Source organism: Electrophorus electricus, chromosome 3, assembly GCF_013358815.1.
Source record: "Electrophorus electricus isolate fEleEle1 chromosome 3, fEleEle1.pri, whole genome shotgun sequence".
In the NCBI taxonomy this organism is placed as follows: domain Eukaryota; kingdom Metazoa; phylum Chordata; class Actinopteri; order Gymnotiformes; family Gymnotidae; genus Electrophorus; species Electrophorus electricus.
The window spans coordinates 25,277,775-25,298,869 of NC_049537.1; the positions used below are offsets into that span (position 1 = coordinate 25,277,775).

The 21,095-nt window shown below is 42.0% G+C and overlaps 2 protein-coding genes across 4 annotated transcripts; one reads left to right on the plus strand and one right to left on the minus strand.

The window, feature by feature from the left end:
* The first annotated feature begins 496 nt into the window (after window positions 1–496).
* LOC113589116 (mitogen-activated protein kinase-binding protein 1-like) lies at window positions 497–13,790 on the plus strand. The gene is made up of 29 exons (XM_027028630.2): window positions 497–601; window positions 2,043–2,134; window positions 2,816–2,878; window positions 2,997–3,054; window positions 4,314–4,484; window positions 4,608–4,745; window positions 4,983–5,168; window positions 5,447–5,607; window positions 6,156–6,345; window positions 6,687–6,827; window positions 7,051–7,235; window positions 7,433–7,524; window positions 7,625–7,750; window positions 8,070–8,140; window positions 8,472–8,593; window positions 8,747–8,822; window positions 8,921–9,032; window positions 9,201–9,264; window positions 9,345–9,455; window positions 9,559–9,710; window positions 9,798–9,837; window positions 10,265–10,505; window positions 10,706–10,922; window positions 11,184–11,345; window positions 11,452–11,517; window positions 11,620–11,907; window positions 12,048–12,752; window positions 13,088–13,173; window positions 13,478–13,790. The coding sequence occupies exons 1-29, from the start codon at window positions 497–499 to the stop codon at window positions 13,679–13,681; spliced, it is 4,425 nt and encodes a 1,474-aa protein (XP_026884431.2). The 3' UTR covers window positions 13,682–13,790.
* Window positions 13,791–14,093: 303 nt separating this feature from the next.
* On the minus strand, window positions 14,094–16,416 carry LOC113591489 (galectin-3). 3 transcript variants are annotated; one of them, XM_027032030.2, is made up of 4 exons: window positions 15,699–16,416; window positions 15,431–15,519; window positions 15,077–15,248; window positions 14,094–14,837 (listed from the first exon to the last, which is right to left on the minus strand). In XM_027032030.2, exons 1-4 carry the CDS (start codon window positions 16,206–16,208, stop codon window positions 14,679–14,681), a joined length of 930 nt encoding a protein of 309 aa, XP_026887831.2. In that variant the 5' UTR covers window positions 16,209–16,416; the 3' UTR covers window positions 14,094–14,678. The 3 variants fall into 3 exon arrangements, with proteins under 3 accessions (XP_026887831.2, XP_035380682.1, XP_035380681.1); XM_035524789.1 differs by having other exon boundaries at window positions 15,077–15,296; XM_035524788.1 differs by having other exon boundaries at window positions 15,077–15,299.
* Between the last annotated feature and the right edge of the window lie 4,679 nt (window positions 16,417–21,095).

Consider the following 21,095-nt stretch of genomic DNA (forward strand, 5'->3'; position numbering starts at 1 on the left):
ATGGAGCATAAACTTGTTAATTTTACGGCTACAAGGCAATTCTATCATTTATCTCATGTGAGCTGCACTTTATAGTAATAGGTGCATAATTTTCACTTTCATAAATGTTTGCTATTTTTTAAGTGGTAGAAATGACTTATTGTTTAAACATGCAAATATAACCAGTGTTAAAGGCGGGGGTGGTGGTGAGAGAACCAATCAGAATAAACCCATTTCTGCCCCCTTCTTTTCGCTCATGGTTCAACTCTTCACTGCTGGTCAGATGATTCAAGAGCACGCAGATCTAGAGCACGTTGCAGATGTTTTCCTATACGCTCATACAAACCTAGCAAATCTGCCTCGGCTGTAGCTAATCTGTGACTGGCGCAACGTTTACAGGGGTGATTATGCTTCTTATGACACTGGCACTTTAGTTCAGGATCATATGAACTCGACTGCAAATAGGAAGCTGATACTCTTGAAAGACACATTAACGTATTTTTTTTGTAAGGGAACCATGGATGGATCGACAATAAAAAATAGACTTAAAAGTCTTCTTCGGTCTCCGTCCATCAAGCTCAGGAAGAGCCGACGGTCCATCAAAGAAAACTTTACCAACAAGGTATATTTTAACAAATCTGACGTAAAGCGAAATCATTAGAAGTGGGGCATTTTATAAAATAAATGTAGTCAGTTGACAATTGTAATGGTCGTGATCAAAGCAATCAAGCCTGTTGATTAAGGTTAGATTATTAATTTGGATGACCGCGTAAAATGGTTTAATTGTTTCCTGGTTAAAGACTTTTGAAGTCGTTTTAGAAGCAGTGAGGCTCATGCATGTTTCATTCCGTCAGCGGTGGCATGGTAATGTTTCACTGTAACCTTCAAACTAGAAACTTCACATCCGTATATCATCTATAATCAGTGGACTAAGTGTAATCTATGTGTTACTATTCGGCGTCCTGAGTAAAGTTCAGCAAAACCTATAGAAAGTTTATATTTTGTGTCCAGGCGCCTCTTCTATTTTTTATTTTTATTTTTTTTATTTTAACCCAACCAGTTTTTTGTCTTACGAGTTGATAGTTAAAGCCACCCTCATTTCATTTTCTTAATATCAGCTCTGTGGTAACTAACCTAGCTTTTGATGGCTTGGAGTATCTTTGCTGAAGCGAATAAGGACACATTTAGAATCACATTAGCGTTTCAAATTCCACTGTTTACAATTACAGCGTAAAAAGATCAACTTAGGTTAAGAAAATGTCAGTTCAGTGGTTAGAAGTGATTAAATCAACGTCAGCTCCTGTTTGTAGTACTATAGTGTACCCTCTGTTCAGTATGATCAGGCAGGCTGTGTTCCGCCGTAACCATGCGTCAATGACTGAGGCGCCTGTTGCCTTCACGTTGTCTGTCTGAAAAATACATGGTCTAAACACCCTGAAGCAATGTTATCACAAGGACTACTTAACTGCTCCTTTCTAATAGCAACAACCAAACAACAATGCATGTGATGATAAATCAAAAATGTCTTTTGTAACACACTTTGCTAAATTTTCGTGGAACAGAAAATCAATGGCGCAGATTTCTAACTAATGATAAACATTTTCCGTGTTTTAAGGTCAATCAATGTTGGTTTGTGTTTAGGGTATCAGCTAGTCAACAGAAATGGAGGGGTTTGACTCTGTCAGTGTCTTGATGAAAAGCAAACAATAATTGTTTTAGGCAGAACACTATTTCCTGATGTAATTTGGTTTTTTGCAAGATTTTAGCTACATATTTGAAGCAGGGGCCCTGCCTATATCTTTGCACAAGTAAACCTTTTCCCTAATGGTGATTATAATATAGAATAGATTTTTTTTTTTTTTTTTTAATTTATTAATTTTTTTTGTATGTGAGGCTGCACAACCATGCATTTGAAAATGTACACACAAAATCAGTGATTCATATAAAGAAGAACTGGACATAATACTAATACCATTCCATGATTCATCACTTTTTAAATATTCATTATTCAACATGTATCACAGTAATTCCTTATTTAAAAAAAAATCCTAATGCTGTTGCAGGTAACTCTAGAGAGAGTTCTTGGTATAACGACTACAGGAAACAGTGGCTTAGCTTGTGATCCTTGCTCAGGGACTGTTGCATATCCTGCTGGGTAAGTTTATGCCATTTCATGCAAGAAAATAATGAGGGAAATGACTACAATGGAATGTTTGTTTGGGTTTATTTCACAATTTATACAATTCCATTATATTGGCATAGGCTACATAAGCATATTTAAATGTAAAGGCTGCTTAATTGGTCGACTCGACGAGCTCATTGAATAAAGCATGCTTTACTGTTTTATGATGACACCAAACCACTTTGCTATTGTATATGAGTTTTGTGCTGTAGTAAGAGATTTTGGGCTGCTCTTAAGACAACTTCTTAGAGGTGAACTGTGCGCTGTAGAATCTCAATGCAGACTTGATGATGGTCGTCTCGGTCCTTAACCACCACCGTGTAAGATGTTTCTGAATCTGTCTGAGTCGTGTGGGGTGTAAGCAGGTCACTTAGAATAGTTGGAGAATTCCTTATTAAACATCCACCATTCCTGAGACTGCTGGAGCTTTTAGGGGATCAATGGTGGGAGTAAATTTGTTATACTTCATGTCTGCTATGTAGTAGTGGGAAGTGCCTATAAGCAAGTACCTTTCCTAGACATGGAACACTCTAATGGACTAATCAGAAATTCAACTACTGCTTCATACTAGAGTGGTTTGCATGTGTTCAGATTAGTGTTAAAAAGCTGGAACTGTAACTGTCCTATATAACACTGTTTGTGATGTCCTTCCAGGTGTGTGGTAGTGCTGCTGAACCCCAAGAAGAACAGGCAGCAGCACATCAACAACACTTCCAGGTGATGAGCTTGCACCATTATCATATGACTATTAATAATTATGAAGGGACTTTATATTCATTGTGACTAGTTCTCCAAGGTGAGAAATGCCTAACATTCCTCTTTTGTTTTTCTACAGGAAAACTATAACCACATTATCGTTTTCTTTAGATGGGAAATATCTTGTCACAGGAGAGGTAATGTATCTTCTGCTCCAGAGAAATTGGTGTAAGTCACAAATAAGTTTGTGACTATCCATACCAATAAATACAATTTGGGAGTTTTGATTAATGTACTTGTCAAAAAGATGTTATTTTTTTCCAGCAGTCACTGAGATGATGGATATCCCAATCTTTGCTTGCTCCAAGCGTACTAGTTAAAGGCACATTCCCAGAATGCTCACCCTGAGTCTTTGCAGACCCTGACCCGCCCCCCCCCCAATATGGGGAGTGTGTAGCTCCTTGAGAGTTTATGCCGGTGCACTGATCCCTGGACTGTATCGGAATAATCCTCTCCATCCGTTACCATCCGTAGGCGTGCTGCTGTCACCATGGCAGCAGGGCACAGAGTCCCAGAGTCTGGACTCTGGAGTTGCTCTAGGAGGAAGTGATTGCCTTTATGCTGCATGAGATGCAGTTGGCTTCTGCTAGCATTAACATTTCTCATTCTTTCTCTTGTACCCACCCCAGTCTTTCATGTTTAATACCTTCCATTCATGCTTAGTAGCCCCTGATAGTGTGTGTGTGTGTGTGTGTGTGTGTGTGTGTGTGTGTGTGTGTGAGAGAGATTGTATCAGGGTAGATAGTAGAGATGATGGGGCTACTTCAAATAGACAATGAAACCTAAAGAGCTTTAGCTTTGTGAATGATTTTATCAACAGTGTAATCCTTACTGATACTATGCTGTTGAGGGACGTGAATGCCCTTAGCACTGTTTGCAGCAATTTTTTTCTTCTGTTGTGTTTATGTATGGTGCTAGGAATATTTCAGCAAAAAACATTCAAAATTTTACAGTTTTCCCTCATTCTCCCTCAAATGTAGTCCATCAGTGAGTACATTCACTGAAGTATATTCCTGTCCTTTAGTTTCAATCTTGGTTGTTTTTAAACACTGTGTCTTAATACTGTCATACTGTTTCCTTGTTTGTGTGATCACGTGCCTTTGTTCATGGTGCTTATTAACCATACAATGGCATGCATACACAACAGTGACACACTATCTGTACTGGCTAGGAATTTCAAAAAGCTCATTTTGATATATTGACTGCCACCATTGCTGGTTAATGACTCTCATTTAAAATTTTAGAAACTAATTTAAAATGCTGGTATGAATTAAACATTTATAATGTTTTTGGAGCAATGTCAGAGCCTTGGGCATTGATGCATTTCTCTCTCCTCTCTCTCTCTCATGCTCACATACTTACTTTCTTTCTCTCTCTCTCTTGCTCTCAATGTCAGACTGGTCACCTGCCTGCAGTGCGAGTGTGGGATGTGGCTGAGGGGTCTCAGGTCACAGAGCTGCAGGAGCACAAGTATGGGGTGGCCTGTGTGGCCTTCTCTCCCAACAGCAAGTACATCGTCAGCGTGGGCTACCAGCATGACATGGGCGTCAATGTGTGGGCCTGGAAGGTAAACCAGACACCCACAACCAGCTGAGTACTTCACCTAATCTCTTTAAAATGGCGAAGAGCAGCAGTGGTGCTCCTGGATTCAGTGGAGAGAATGATGGGGTCTTGTTGTTAACTCCCTCAGAAAAACACACTTGTGGCTGCTAACAAGGTCTCCAGTAAAGTGACGGCTGTGTCTTTTTCTGAGGACAGTTCCTACTTTGTGACAGCTGGGAATAGACATGTCAGATTCTGGTACTTGGAACCCTGCAACTCCCTCAAGGTATGTTTCAATGACGTACTGTGGCTACACCATTAACTATGCAGTGTGGTTGAGCAATAATTTCAGTTTGGATAAATTATCTGATAGCATGCATCACACATTAAAGTCCACTGATGGTTTTCCCCAAGGTTATGCTCATGTAGCTGATGCAATAACTGGCTCCACTGTACCATGCTCAGCATAATGTAGTCTATGCTCGGCATCAAACCATTAGTGCTCAAACCTTTAATTTTGCAGCAACTTGCAGCTCCTGTTCCACTACTTGGGCGTTCTGCCCTCTTGGGGGAGCTACAGAACAACAACTTCTGCGATGTGGCTTGTGGCTATGGTGACAAGTCTGAATGCACATTTTGCATCACTTCCTCTGGGCTGCTCTGTGAGTTCAACGAGAAAAGGATGCTGGATAAGTGGGTAGACCTCCGGGTGAGTGGCTGCCTGGTGTACTGTTCTTTTTTCCTTACAGAGCTGAAGAACTGCATGCAGTCTTGTTCTGTATGCGTCATTTTTAGGACCATAATTCCTGCCTAAATTTTCCATGTTAGCCTAGATTGTAGGCCTGCTGGCAAGTTGCTTATTAAGATAACCTTAGAGACTGCACTTCAGATGTTGGAAAGGTTTCCCAGGGAAGGTTGATTCTAATAGCATTGGCATCACTGTCTCCCATAACTCTTCCACCTGGTGTGAATCGTTGTCTCCTGCAGACGAGAGCTGCACGGGCTCTGTCTGTGACTGAGGATCTGATCTTCTGTGCGTGTGCTGACGGCACTGTGAGGGTGTTCAGTCCTGCAGACCTGCGCTTTCTCTGCACCCTGCCCCACCCACATCACCTGGGCAGTGATGTGGCAGCCTCCATCCACCATAGGTGAGACTAGCCCGCTCTCAGTGGACCAATGTGGTTTACTCATTCTCTTACCTTTTGCATTAATCCTATAACTTGCAGTCTCTGTTAGTGAGAAGTGGAAAAACGTATTTAGCTTTTTCATCGATTTAGCCTCGTGATATAATTTTTAGATTTTAGAGGTCCTTTTATATATTTATTCTTACCCTTTAGAGTAGAAGGGCAGTAATAGTTAATGGAAGCTCATGGCCAAGTTGCCACTGTTGGGGCCCCTGAGCAAGACCCTTAACCCTCAACTGCTCAAGTTGTATTCAGTCATAATTGTAAATCGCTTTTGGGTAAAAGCGTCAGCTAATGCCGTGAATGTATTTAATCTGTTTTTTAATTCTCAATTGTGTTCAGATGAACCGTTTGACTGATATAGCTGTTACTTTTTTCATGTCGGTGTGCATAAATTGGAGATTTACAGCAGCTGATCTACAAATAATTCATATGACTGTAGTGGACTATGTCTTTCCTACTCGCCTTTAAGTATTTCAGTCTCAGCGCAACTGTTCTTTTTCATTCCACAGCCACCTGCTCCCCAACAAGCCGGACGCTCATTACCCAGATTCTGTGGCAGTGACCTATGACCCTGTTAACCTCTGGCTGTCTTGTGTGTATAATGACCATAGTCTGTACGTGTGGGATGTTCAAGAGCTTCAGCGGGTGGGCAAAGTGCACTCTGCCCTCTACCACTCTGCCTGTGTGTGGGATTTACAGGTATAAATCTTTCACACTCTTAGAGCTTTATCAGAGCTACGGATATTGTTAGCCATGTAAACTGTAGCCAACAATCCAATATGTAGCCCACTGAGCTAATTCAGTGTAGTTCAGAGCACTCTCTAGATTAACACAGTACTAATTTAAGGTGAGCTTGAGCCACCAAATTTTCCAAGTTAATACTGTCAGTTTATTCAGTTATTAAACATCTGTGTATATATTTGAATTGATAAAAGCTTGGAGTTAAACAGAGATGCTAGTATGAACACAAGCCATAAATGTCACCATCATTTGTTTATTCTTTTGTTGTGTGTGAGTAATTTCTCATTGGTGCTCTGCAGATATACCCTAAAGACACCGAGGGCCGTGTGACTGGACTGGACTCCTCAGAACTCTTTGTCACTTGCTCTGAAGATGGCACAATACGCATGTGGAGCACGGAGGCGTACAACAACCCAGCCAGTCACAACAGTCTCAGCGGCGTGAGTCTACTCTTTCAGCGGTGCCTTGTTAAAATATACCCATCAGAAACGTTTGTTTAAAAGAGCCCTTCTGAGTTGTCCAGAAGATGGTGCTGTAGATCTGAGCCAGTGAAACTTGTAGTCTTGCTGAGAGTTGGATAAGCGCTCATTTTTGCCCAGGAATACATAGGGTGCTTGGTGAAGAAGGATTCTTCGCTTGTGTCTTGTTCTTGTCACTTTGTAGGATCTTTGGAAAGTGATTTATATAAACAACAAGGCAGAGTCCCTGCTGCATACAGAGGAAACTGCAACTAGTAGTACAGAGAAGCCTGATGCTCAGTCAGCTGAGAACCGGACAGGCATAAGAACCATCTGTGTGAGTCCGGATGGCAAGCACCTGGCCTCCGGAGACAGAATTGGAACATTAAGGTAGTGCACTAGTTAACTGCTGGTTGGCCATAACCTTCGAAGGATATTTTCCTAAGCAGGTGGTTTGAGCTGATTTGACAGATTCTTTTGCAAAATTATATGGAAATGTATTACGATTATGACCATTTGAATGTCTGTTTCTTGCTTGTGTAGTTCTATAATGTTCATATTAATGCTTAAACCCAAACCTTTTGTAGAGTTCATGACTTCAACAGTATGGAGGAGATTCTTAATGCAGAGATCCATGACTCCGAGGTTCTTTGCCTGGAATACTCAAAATCAAAGACAGGTCTCTGTCTACCTCTGTCTGCCTCTCTGTTGGTATATAGCACAAAGCAATGGTATCAGGATTACCTGAAAACTTTGTGTGGGTGTGTGTGATCTGTCAGGAATGAAACTCTTGGCAACAGCAGGTCGTGATCGTCTCATCCACGTGCTGGACGTTGCGGAAGACTACAGGCTCCTACAGACTCTGGACGAGCACTCATCCTCTATTACAGCCATCCGCTTTGCTGGTGAGAAATGTACTTTCCCATCTGGTCTATATAAACCAGTGAATACCTCTTTTAGTGCTAAACTTTGCTTTGGTGTTTGCTCTGCACAAGCAGGCCCCTAATGGTTCTTTTTTTCCCCCCCTTTTCTACATTGTCAGCATGTTCTGAAAGGTGATTTTTAACTAGTTCAACTTTAACTTTTTTTGGGTGGGAGGAGAGAAGAGAAGATACCACAAACCTACATGTGTGGTTTCTTTTGAAACTGTTATCCTTTCACATGACCTACTAATCATCTGCTCTGTGTTCTCATTCTGATTGGTGGACTGGCTGCCCTGTGTAGTCAGTGATGGGAAGGTGAGAATGATCAGCTGTGGCGCTGATAAGAGTGTGTACTTTCGCACTGCTCACAGGGTGAGTCAGCTCTGAGTTACTGTGTTGTTGTGTGTTTGTTTGATTTTGGTTTGTGGTGTTTTTTGGTTCTACTGGGTTACAAATTTTCTGTCCAGTGTTGACTTATACAGGTGGGGCTTTTCTTTCTTTTTTTTTTTTTTAGTTATATTACATTGTATTGCATCTGCAATATTTTGTCCTCTGCCTAGTTTGGGCATAAAGATTGAAAGCTATTTTGCTTGTCAATTAAAAAAAAAATCCTGTTTGACAGATTGTCTTGGTCCTTTGAAAGAAGACAGTATTATTAATCACCTGTCATCCTCCCTTCCTATCCCCCCCTTCAAATTTTAAGACTTTCAGAGGAATAAAATTTAAATGCACACACCATGTGGTGAGGAAAAGTACTCTTTATGACATGGACGTGGATCCTACATGCAAGTATGCAGCTGTAGGTTGTCAGGACAGAAGCATCAGGTTTGTGCATACATGCGGGTGGGTGAGTGGTTATGTATTTGTGTAGCTGTGTGGGAGTATGTGCTTGTAAGTGCGGGTGTGTGGGTTAATTTTCTTATATTTATTGCAGATATAACATTCATTCTTCTAAACATTATTTCTCTCACCTGGCAGAGTGTTTAACATAAGCAGTGGAAAACAAAAGAAGTCATTTAAGGGTTCTCAGACCGAAGATGGTAGTCTGCTTAGGGTATGTGGGATTAATGGAAGTCACATTGCACTTCTTACTAAATCAGTGTCTAGAGTTGTTGAGCATTTAAGATGTAATGGGTTGTATATTTTCTACAGGTTCAAATGGATCCATCTGGTCTGTACGTAGCCACCAGCTGCACAGATAAGAATCTCAGCTTGTTTGACTTCCAGAAAGGAGTGTGTCTGGCAGCCATGTTTGGACACTCAGGTAAAGACTTTGTGCTGGGCATGTTTTTGTTATTTAATTTTTTGATTTAGGTGATATATTTTTTTTAATTGCTCATGCTTGTACCTAGTCTAGATTGACTAGGTTAATATTTTTGAAAGAAAACAAAATCTTGGTGAAAAGTTGTTTTCTCCATCTGTCTACTGGCAGAAATCATCACGGGTATTAAGTTCACCAGTGACTGTAGGCATTTAATTTCCATCTCGGGAGACAGGTAAGGCTGTTGGTTTGCTAGTTGCAGTTCACTTTGGACCCTGGATTTGACCCCTGTTTCACCTCCGCTCTCCCCTGCAGCTGTATCTTTGTGTGGCGCCTCGCCCCTGAGCTCACCATGAACATGAGGCGGCGTCTGGAGGAGCTCCACCACTGGTCGAGTGAATCTGCCTTCGCCAGCTCCATGTTCAGGTGCGCTAAGAGAGAGCCACTTCGAGTCGCTGCTCTATGATTTCATGTTGCTGAGCCACAGTGGGGTATTCTGCGGTTCAAGATCTCTGCGGGTTTCTCTCAGACGTTCGTCCACAGGAAGTCCGAACCCGCTCAGCCACATGCCTCTGCTTTCCTGCTCTTCTGAGGCTGAGGAAGATGATGAAGAAGGGTTGGAGAACCAGGCCTCAGATGAACATGAAATGATCCACCCCATATTGGTGGAAGAGGGTCAAGGTGATGCACTCTCACTCTTCACCCAATCAATAGTTGACTGATGGTTTGTGGGCTTGACCTAGTATTGTTAATTTTGCCCTGTTACAGGTGCTTCTGATGAGGGGACTGACTGGGACACCTCCACTAAGGTCAGAAACACTTTTATGCATTTAGATACTATGCTGCTTTTAGCTTGAACCACCATACAAGGCCCCAACAACAGATACTTTTAAATCTGAACTCAAAATTTATTTGACCAGTGTTTTAAATTGAGCTGAAAGCCTGTTTAGCTTTACTGCACTTTTTAATAGCACTTTATCATCATTATTAAAATATTTTATTATTATATTTTTCATGTGTTCTCTTTAATCTTGTTTTAAATAAGCTTTTAATTTCTATTATCTTTATATCTTCCCATTTGTAAAGCCCTTTGAATGACCTCACTGTGTGTGAAAGATGCTATATAAACTTGACTTGGTCTTGGATTGATGGTGGGAAAATGGGGTCAGGAACGATTCCTTGCTCCATGTGTTGTATAACAATTTGTAAGCGCTTGCTTTGTGTTGTTGCGTGATGTTCCAGGAGTCGTCTGCAGGGTCCTGTGCATCTGAGCCCCACCTGCCCGATGGGCCACGCCAACGCAGGCGCTGGTCCTGCTCGATGGGCTCTTTGGAGCTGATGGCGAAGTCCATGCTGGAGCTTCGGCAGCTGGAGTCTGCCTCCAAGCCTAGTTCGGCCCGGAGCGGCTCGGCAGGTCAGCTCTGCAGCCGGCCTGGAGGTGGCATGGTGAGATTGCTGCACGCTACCGCTTCCCATGTTACACTTCCTGGAATAAACGTTTCACACCAGAATTACTACAAATCCAGAATTGGTTGTGCCCAGAATTCTATTGTTATGGAGGACGGTTGCCTTCACATTTCAGCTAGCAGAGGTGATAATCGGAGGACATGCAGTATAAATGTACTTTAAGGGTATTTCTTTTGCTACTCTCCCTCCCTCCCTCCCTCTAACTCCAGCAGACTGAGAGGCAGCGTGCTTGTCCTCACTCTGCCTGGGAGGCGCCTGGTTCTCCTGAGGGTGTGGTGCTGTACCCAGAGCTCTGCCCCAGCACTGGCAGTCTCCCTCTAGCCTATCAAGGGCAGGATGAGGAAGCACAGAGCCAGCACAAGCACAGCCGTGACAGTGGCAGCTCCACAGGCTACGGCGGATCCAGCCCAGAACGGGGCTCTGGAGGTCCGAACTGCACCTTAAACCTCAAATAGTAATGATCGGGGAAAGTGCTCATCAACACATTGCTTAGAAAGACAAGTTGTTAGGCACCATATTATTAGGTACTGTATGTCACAAGAAAACACTACAGGCACTACAAGAAAACACATGGTAGACATTTACTCTGACCTTATGTACAGCTCTGAAAGGTCTCTGAAAGGTCTCTTTCTCTGTGTGTATCTATCTCCATCTCTGGCCATCATGTCGTCTTCTTCTCTGCCATAGGCTCTGATGACCCAGAATCACTTAGCAGTGATGAGGAGCCCCACACCCCAGACGAAGAGGAGGAGGAGGACCAAGGGAAGCTGTTTCACAAGTCCAAGCAATGCATGCCAGAGTGCTTCCTCAAAGAGCACTTTGACACACTTGCGGGTACTGACACTACAGGTACCGCAGTGTTGTGCTTTGAAGTTTACATGTTTGGCTTTGCCATACAGTTCTATTGGTTATACTTTTATAGATTTTTAGCTGAATTGCATTCTCAAATGTATAGGTAATCAATTCAGGCATAAAGGTAGCAGTTCAACACAATTCCTTGCCCAAGGCTCCTCTACCAGGTATGATTTTAATAATATCCTATTATGTCTGTAATATCTTTCTCTAAACACCTCTCATTATTTGGCACATCCTATGATGCTCACTGCCCATTTTTGATGTTGGGCGGTCATCCTCATTCTTTCCAGGACTGGCAGGAAGTCTGATCAAGGCCCCAGTGCTGCGGTGAAACCCCTGATATCTGCAGCATGCCCCCTACACGAGGAGAAGAGTGAGTGGCCAGGCTTGGAGGAGCGAGTGGAAGATAACCCTCCAGAGCAACCTCTGCAGCTGCACTCCACCCCACAGAGGAGCAAAGCTTCTGGGCCACATTCTGGCAGGGTGTCCAGTCCTGTGGGCAAGCCAGCAACAGGGCTTCTGAAGTCCATCTCAGCACACAATCTAACAGCAGGCAGTAAGCTCCATTGATGCTGAGGTCTTCTAATTCACTTTAGTTTAGTCTTTGCTTGCTCATGCAAGTTTGAATGAAAACTTTTTTTTTTTTTTTTTTTTTTTTTTTTTTTTTTTAAATAAAATATTTTTTAATCTTTTAAGGTCGAAGGCCTGTGACCCTGTCCCATTTGAAACAGGAGTCTCGAGCCCCCTGGTCCCAGCTCATAACGGATAGGTGCGATGGCAGCCTCCCATCGCCCACTGGCTCCTCCTCTCCTCTGCCTTGGGAAAGCCCCGGCACCTCCCGACGTCTCAAAGCTCGATCCTACATGAGTCCTACTACCAGCTCCAGAGCCAAGCTCCATCGCTTAGCCTCTGTAGGAGATGGCCTTCACCTGGCTGTGGGCGGAGGTGAGGCGATATCGTACTCGGGGCCTTTCCGCTCGGCTGCCTGTCCTTCTCTGTCCAGTACTCCCCCCCGGGTGTCTCTGTCTGCTTCTCTGCCTGGTCTGTGCAACTCGAATGAGCTGAGATCCAGATGCTCGGAGGGGGCTTGGACTCCCCCTCCTAAAAGCAGCAAGGCCCGTGCCTCTGAGAGGACAAGTAATCCCAGCTTGGAGTATCCCAGCAGACCTCGGAAGAGCACTGATGCTGCTGCACACACGCATGCTTGTGCTGGGACTGGAGTGCACTCTATGGACGCCAGCTGTCTAAAGGCACAGCGGCAAGCTGCCAAGCCTGCATCCCCTCTTCTTGGCCGTCAGCCTGTGAAGGACGGCATGGAATCCTTTTCCCATGCTCCACAGCGAGAGCGCCCCCTGGTGGCGGTCAAAGCGTTCACCATGACATCAGAGAGCCAAACTGAAGGTTCGCACCAGTGATGTTCTTCCTCAGATTTATGCCATTTCCTCATCCTCCTTCTTGCTGTTCTGCCTCCCTTTCCTCTACGTTTCACATGTCCTCTCTCCATCCTTTCACACACAATCCATTACTGTCTGAGGGGGAAATTTGAGATGATCTGTTCTCAATCTAGCCCACTTATTTAAATAAACCAATACAAGTACTCCACATGTGCATTTCAGACTTTTAAGCTCAAATCTTCACATCCACTTTTGAAATGCCTTTTGTAGGTCATTGATGCATGCGGTCAGTCACCATGACCAATTTGTCAAGGCTTTACTGATTATACTGCTGTGTTGCAGAGAACTTGGTGAACCTGGAGATATGCAGACAGGCTGCTGAGGAACTGTGCAGCAGCATGAGGAAGGCCACCCAGCTCTATAGAGTGGTGAGCGCACTGCCACTCTGGCGATTCAGCATGCTGCTTCCTTTACACTTCCACATTTCATAAATGCGTCTGCCGTTTGTCATCTGCCTCAGTCCCCTATTGAAATGGAGCTAGAGTTGATGTATGATCTGCTGGTGGCCTGTTGTGTGAATGGAGTTTGGGTTTTTGTTTTTGGGATTTTTTGGTGAGCAAATATTTATAAACATTAAATATTTATAAATATACACCAAACAAGGAAAGTATGGTAATCGCGTTTAAAAGTAAAACTGCCTGTGACAAATATTTGTTATAATTGCTGTTCCAGGTGAACTCTGGTGTTGGGACCGTGGAGGTGGAGCAGCCGGAGATGGTGCGGGTGCTGGAGGAGGCGCTGCTACTGGTTCTTGCTGAACTGGAAGTCAAGCCTTGGTCAGCAAGTGAGCGTGGGGAGAGGACCCTCGCCCTACTGGAGCAATACTCTCAGCTGCTGCTGCAGTCAGTGGAGAAGAGGCTCAACCACAGAATCTAGCTTTACATCCGACAGGACTAGTCTAGTCTTTAAAAGACTATAAAGTGGCCACCATAACCGGAAAGGAAGGGGTGTGTGTGTGTGTGTGAGGGAGATTTCACAAGGTTCTTTCTTCATTAAATACTTGACAGACAAGAAAAGAAGAAAGGAACAAATGGTTTTATTTAGTTTATAATTTTTCCAGAACCACTGAAGTTTTGTTTTTTTTTTGTTTTTTTTAAATATATAAATGTTTTATGATGTTAGAAAGGCTATCCAGGTACACCAGTTTTATTCCCGTCTGTCTCTCTCTGTGTGTGTGTGTGTGTGTGTGTGTGTGTGTGTGTGTGTGTGTGTGTGTGTGTGTGTGTGTGTGTGTGTGTGTGTGTGTGTGTGTGTGTGTGTGTGTGTGTGTGTGTGTGTGTGCGCGCATTTCAAATCATAATTAAGTCCAGTAGAAAGCAAAGTGATAAAGCTCTAGATCCTCATACATGGGGGTCATTAAATATTTATTATCCATGTGCTTCTAGTTGTGCCTTTTTGTTTGTTTGACTTTTTATTAATCTTCAGGCTGTATTTCATGTATAAGTCTAGTGATGGTCGTCTTTTTGTGTGATTTATGTATGCTATGATGCAGAATTTTGTCAATTATAGAATGTTATTTTAATAAATTTCAGCTTAAATGGAAAAAGCACATGTTTTATTAGATCACACTTGTCCACCTAAAAGAAGCAAAAATATGTATGTTTGTGTATATAACCATATCAAGGTTCTTCTCTAACAAAGATAGCTTGATACTTTTAGTAAAAGCATTAGAGTTTGAAGCTGTGGAATGTGGGGTGTCAATACCATAACGGCTTGTGAGGTCTCTGGTGAGTATTCGCATTACTCAGTGGTTAACACCTGAGCAAAACTGTATGGGGTGACAACATCCAAGTTCCTCACTGTTGCCTTGCTGTCTCGGGTGTTTATGTAAATGCGATGTGTCTGGAGAAGGAAGCCCTCTCATCTGTGTGGTTTAAGGCAGTGTGTCCACGTTGACAGACGTGAGACTCACGTCATGCAGAATGTTGATGCGGTCGATCTGGTTGACCTCTTTGATACGGTGCTTAAACTCAAACATAGGAGTGTTATTGACCGCCACCTTGAACTCGCTGACTGTACAGAGGATCTTCATCTATGAAGGGAGAGGAGAGCGCCGTAAGCCCGTCGTTACGATGAGAGCTTATCCTTGTGTTAAACTTAACCAAAACTTCATAGTCAGTGACTTGAGTGTAAGTCTTGTAATGGCATGATCTTCTATGCATATTATCTCTTCAGCAATGCTCTCTCCCCAATACCCCTTCTTGCAGGAAACGCCTTTAATATTTTCAGTAAGGGGAAATGTGAAGAAAAGTCTTTCCCAGTCTCTCTCACCTCAAAGTGATGGCCTGGAACAAAAGGAAAGGCTCCTAGAAGGTTCCTCTCCTCAACACCCCACTGCTCTCCCAGTTTGTGATTGCGGACAACGACCATTTTGCCCCGCTCATTGAAGCGTGGGTTGATGTGCAAGGCGATGTCGTTGCCACGCAGAAAATTCACGGTGAACCTGGTGTGTCCAAATGCCAAATAAAAGCCTTGGTGTGGAGGTGGCCAACTGCTACAGCCAAAGTGATTTGTTACAAATTAACTGTGCTTGTTAGAACTAAATCCTATAAGCATAAATGCAATTATACATGCTCTATTTAAATATTTGGCTCTCAAAATTACTTGGGTCCAATGTTCACTCACATTTTAGCGTCAGGCTTGACCTGTCCTCTTATGGTAAGCATCAGCTTGTCATAGATTCCTCTCGGGAAATTCATATTGAAGGGCACTGACTGAGATCAAAACATGGAGAAATAGTTTGTAATTAGATTCTGTTAACTGGCATGCTACAACAATAACCACCTTTATAGCTTGCAATCAGCAGTTATGCTGTTATCAACTACAAAGATAGACAAAAGAACAGGATCTATTATATTTTGATGAAAATGATAGATGCAGTCCAGTATCTTACCACAGGGCCCATGGATGGAGCAGGTGGCCATACCTCTACTGGACCTCCAGTGGGGCCCTGACCAGGCCATCCTGACTGTCCTGGGTGCCCAGGCCACACCGGAGGTGTGGGATTGGGAAGGTACCCTGTAGGGGTTGGGAGCTGTGCCGGCCAGCTTGGCTGGATAGGCTGGCTGGGTTGAATAGGCTGGCCAGGTTGTATAGGCTGACCGGGTTGGAAAGGCTGACCGGGTTGGATAGGTTGAGTGGGTTGAGTAGGTTGAGTAGGTTGACTGGGCTGACTGGGTTGAGTAGCAGGGGGAGTAGGCCAACCTGGCTGACTGGGAGGCACTGGTGGGTTTTGTGGCCAATTTGGTACATTGGGCTGCATCCCAGGCCAGCTAGGCTGGTTGGGCTGACAGGGCCAGTAAGATTGGCAGGATTGACCAGGCCATGCTGGTCCCCCTGTTTGCTGAGTTCCCTGGCAAGGCCATATGCTGTTGCCCTGCTGGCCAGATGATGGGCAACTCATTGCTTCCAAGAGCTGTTGGTCAGGGGACACAATAAATAAAAGTAAATAAAAAAGTAATATAAAAGTGAGTTCCCACCTGGTGCTGTTTAATACACCGGCATGTTAATATTATGAGCATGTGTAACAGACCGAATTACTACACAGGCGCATTCCTGTAATTACTCATACAACCACAAGAGGGCTCTGTATTTTACACAGATCACGACATGAATAGGAAGGTATGACCCTGCTTTTTTTTTTTTTTTTTTTTTTTTTTTTTTTTTTTTTTTTTTTTTTTTAGAAATGAGGGGGCACTAAAATGGATGTTTTTAGATGATGCATACATATAAAACAGTTTCTGGTTAACAATTAAGAAGAATAGTTCAAGGAATATCATACATTAATTATCGTGATTGTGATTACTCCTCAATTAAATAATTTCCTTATACTTCAAGCATGGCTAGTTCTAGCAAGACCTAGTATACAAAAATATTTGGCATGTCTTACAGGTAGAATATATAAGCTATATTTTTTAAGACTAATAAGCCCAGTTAAATCAAAATTTAAATTAAATGGCTCACTTCAGACTGTATACGTATTATTTCCACGAGCACATTTAAGTCTGACAGCATGTCAAGTTACTATATGTCCTCTACAAATTGAGACATAGCTGACACAAAAAACAAACTTTTTTTTTTTAACCTTTAATTTCCCTAATATTAGGTGTGGAATGTTAAATAATTTACAGTTAAAACAATTAATATCTTTAAAATGTACATTTAAAAAGGCAACTGCAACATAACTTGCTTTTACAGGTCATGGTGCATTGTTCAGTGTTTTCGCATGTCTTTGATGCACTGTTATTACCTTTTGTGTCAACAATTTGTGTATTAATTTCCCACAAATCACCACCACTCATAACTATAAGCAATAATCTATCTGTAAAAATTAAACATTTAAAAAATTGTGCCAAAAAGTGCACAAAAATAATACGAGCATTACCATACCTGTTTGGCTGCAAAGTAAGCTGGGATGTCCAACTTCAGATGATTTCAGGGAGGACCTGAAGGAAACCCTTTATATATATATCTATATTCTTTTCCTGACCACTCCTTCATTACTGATTTGCAAACCGTCTGGGAAACCACACCCAGTGAAAGAAATGTCACATTCCAACTCATTATTTCATTATTGGTAAAGAAGATTTTGGACAGTATAACCAAAAAACCCCAAAAAACCCCTCAAGTATATCAACATAGGTTTAGGCAGAGTATAAGGATAATCTGTGATCAGTATAACAGCAGATATCCATAATGCTAGGAAGAAGGCCTCTTTGTCATTATCTGGAATGCATGTTTGTTTTTGTACAATCCATCATGAAAATGTGTTCCATTTATGCATAATGGCTGGTTTTGGCCTGTATGTTAGTGTGAGGAAGAAAGGGGGTGTACATGTTCAATCGTATCTCAACACTTCTGAAGGCTCTAGGCATGAGGATGTACTACAATATGACTGTGTATTAGAGGAGAACTGAACTTAATGGTTTTTTTTTTTATGTGCACTGACATTTAGTGGCAGTTGAGGGACAACCCAAGAGCAGAGTTATTCTCTGTGTCCGTCTGTCTGTGTGTTGGAGCGGCTAGGCTACAAATGCAGCTGTGTAGACTAACAGACTTTCTTTTCTCCTCAGAGAACTATTAGCGCATTGACACATGCACATCCTGGGTTGCCATAGAAACCAGAGTAATTTATTTAGAATAACACTGAATGAATGCAGAAATATGTTGTTCTATGCATGCTGAAGTTACCATTATGATAAACCATGCACCATTCACCAACTGTTCCAAACAAATCTGCAAATGAAACATCATTGTCTGAATGGGTCTTGTTGGACAAACGACATACAGTATTGTGCTAAAGTCTTAGGCCACCATTAGATTTGTTGTTTTAGCAATGGTATAATGACCATATATAATTATTTTTCAGTCTCTTTAAGATGTAAACAGAAAATACAAGAAATATGTATTTATGGCATTTAGCAGACATTTATGTACACATTTATGTACACAAAATAAAAAACTAAACAAAACAATTTTCTGAACAAAATGGCTTCTACAGGTAAAAGTCAGTATTTATTGTGACCTCCCTTTGAACTAAGCACATCCTGAACTCTTTTGGTGAGACTGTCCTGAGGTTTTCTCAAGTCATGTGTATGTTATACTGGTATACTATACTGCTATATTACACCAGAATTCTTTCAGCGCTTCTCAGAATTCTTATTCAGATTTAGGCTGTATTTTCCTGCTATTGCCCTAGTGTAAGGAAGCCTATAAAAGCTGTTTTTCTTCCTTTTTTTCTGATTTTTTTTTACACTGCATACAAATTTCCTGTATTTTCTGGTTGTATTCTAATAAAAAGAAATAATGATATATGGTCATATCATTGTTAAAACAACAAATCTAATGGTGGAGTAAGACTTTTGCACAGTGCAGTGTATGTCTTTCTTTCCATGTGAATCTGCATCTTAGATGTGTTTAAACCACACACTGTATATACAGCCTATGGTTTCACCAATTGGAATACCAATAGCCATCTAATTGGATTCAGACAGAATATCATGTCATATACATTCTATTCCATTTCGTGGCTGTGAAGCTCCATGGCCTGAATAGTGCTATGTTACGTAGCTGTCAGTGGTCATGAGACTGTTGCTAACTGCTCAAATCAGGAATGCAGTAATGCAATTACAAGGGATGTCTCAGCTGAAAAGTTGTGCAAAACTGGTAATTTGTAAGGGGCCACTGTTTAGAGCTCTGGACACAATGGGGAGGCTGAATCTCACACTCCAACATGCTGAAAGTAATGCCATTCACTGAATCAAGCTTATCGTCTCATACAATAGGTGTGGCCATCAATTAGCTGGTCATGCCACCTGTGGTTTGTTTTTAATGTAGGTACAGTGCTGCAAATGATGTACCATGCATTATTTGAACATCTCCGAGGGGGCAAAAATGTAGGATATTTATAAATATTTAAAAAATGATTTTTAACAAGGAAGCTCAAACCAGTGGTTTTACCAAAAGCAAAATGTTTTCTTTTTTCAAAAGAGATTGCTTACAAAATCCTCACATGATTCTGGAGGAAACGTGAAGCAAACCTTCAGCAAAATAAGCTGCAGTGTCCAGGGTTGCAGAATAAACACAGCACAAAGCCAAATGTTCATCCTCTTTGTTTAGTCCAGTATGTTCTGTTTTCTCAAACCTCAAACTAGGCTACGAGGCCTAGAAATCAGTGTACATTTTCTCATGTCATCAGCCTATCACTTGCATCTTCATATGTGCATTTTCTATTTCTGAAAGGGTCTTCAGTTGAAAAACAACAAGTCTTTTTTAACTTAGTTTCTTTTTAAACAGTGACTTCTTTATGTTTCATAACAGTTGCTCAGTTTGACAGAAATTGCAATAAAGCTCAAAAAGTACTTTCTTTGGACTCTCCACAGTCTATATAGCAGGGACTTGTCAACCTATTCAAGAAAGCAATTGCTGTCATGAGGGGAGAGCAGAACAGCATACGGGAGTCATAAGTCAGTTAACTCTAAGTGTAGAACACAGCTGAATGGTTGTGACCTATGTTCTCTACACAACCCAGTGGGTGATGGCTTCAATAGCTTTTGAGCTCACAAAAGACATACCATAGCAGTGGCCTGCTGTACTGTGCTGCTGTAAAATGTATATGTGTGTGCATGTGTGTATGTGTGTGTGTGTGTGTGTGTGTGTGTGTGTGTGTGTGTGTGTGTGTGTGTGTGTGTGTGTGTGTGTGTGTACAGATGGATCTGGACAAGGGAACTGTGCATCTTTATTGACACAGATTTGTTCACAGAAGCCTATGGGTTAAAGCCAGTATTGTCTACTCAGCATTCACTGTGAGCCCTCGTGTGGTACTCTGCTGAATGTGAGATATTCAGTGTGTGAACAATGTCAAAGTTTCCAGTGCCTAATGCATTATGGCAGAGAAGTAACTCACCCTGCCATGACCGTTGGTGTTTTCATTATTTAATATGGGATATAATGGAAGTTGGAATGCAAAATTGTACAGGTTACCTCTAGATAAGCAGTCTGAAAGAACCTAATGAAATACAGATGAAAACACATAGAATAGCATATGAAGTTTAAAGCTACACATTTGGAGAAATTTTGAGCACTTGCAGATTTTTTGACAAAGTGTACAGTGAGCATCTTCATCAGTACAAGCTTTTGCTCAATGTCTGAGTCCCATATCACTGCGCCGTCTCATATCATTCAGTGTAAAGAAGGTAATATCTGGAACTTGGTCCTAAATCAGTTTTCATATCAAATTGAAAAATATAAGGGAAAAGATCACATCAGATTTTGACTGCCAAGTGTCTGTTTTAATGCCTGAGATGGCCCACATCATCATAGCTCTTCTCAGTTCCTTGCACTTCTAAATTTGCAAACACCCCTTTATCTTTCAAAGGTATCTTGAACCTGTCAAATATAGGCATAAATGGGATTCTGGGTGGTGTTTGTCCTGGCTGGATGATTCATAGAGGTAAGTATGTTAGTTGTGTCAAATGCAGCTGGGAAAAGATGACAAGCTGCTATTTTGGGCCTTATCTGTGCCGCTGACGTCACATGGTCTGACAGGCCTTGCATCTCCCTGTAGTCTTCTCAGCAGGCAGCAGTAACGTGAGGTAAAGGCAGTGGCCATCGTCATGGAGGGACACACAAACTGAGCTCCAACTAGCTGCTGTCTGATCTTGACTGGTAGGAAGTAGACTTTGCTTCAGCAATGAGAATGAAATGCCCATGAGCTGCAACTAGAATGCCCACCAGGTGCACACTCAAGTCTGCTTCGGATGCATTTCATCAAATAAATTACTACTGGCTT

Bases quoted from the DNA above. Each gene is read 5' to 3' on its own strand.
- LOC113589116 (XM_027028630.2), top strand. From the start codon at position 497: ATGGATGGATCGACAATAAAAAATAGACTTAAAAGTCTTCTTCGGTCT. The intron at 602-2,042 runs GTATATTTTAAC...ATGCTGTTGCAG, and splicing joins AAGAAAACTTTACCAACAAG to GTAACTCTAGAGAGAGTTCT. The intron at 9,456-9,558 runs GTGCGCTAAGAG...GGTTTCTCTCAG, and splicing joins TTCGCCAGCTCCATGTTCAG to ACGTTCGTCCACAGGAAGTC.
- LOC113591489 (XM_035524788.1), bottom strand. From the start codon at position 16,208: ATGAGTTGCCCATCATCTGGCCAGCAGGGCAACAGCATATGGCCTTGC. The intron at 15,300-15,430 runs GTGAGTGAACAT...CTTTGGCTGTAG, and splicing joins GTCAAGCCTGACGCTAAAAT to CAGTTGGCCACCTCCACACC. The intron at 14,838-15,076 runs GTGAGAGAGACT...CTCCCTTCATAG, and splicing joins TTCCAGGCCATCACTTTGAG to ATGAAGATCCTCTGTACAGT.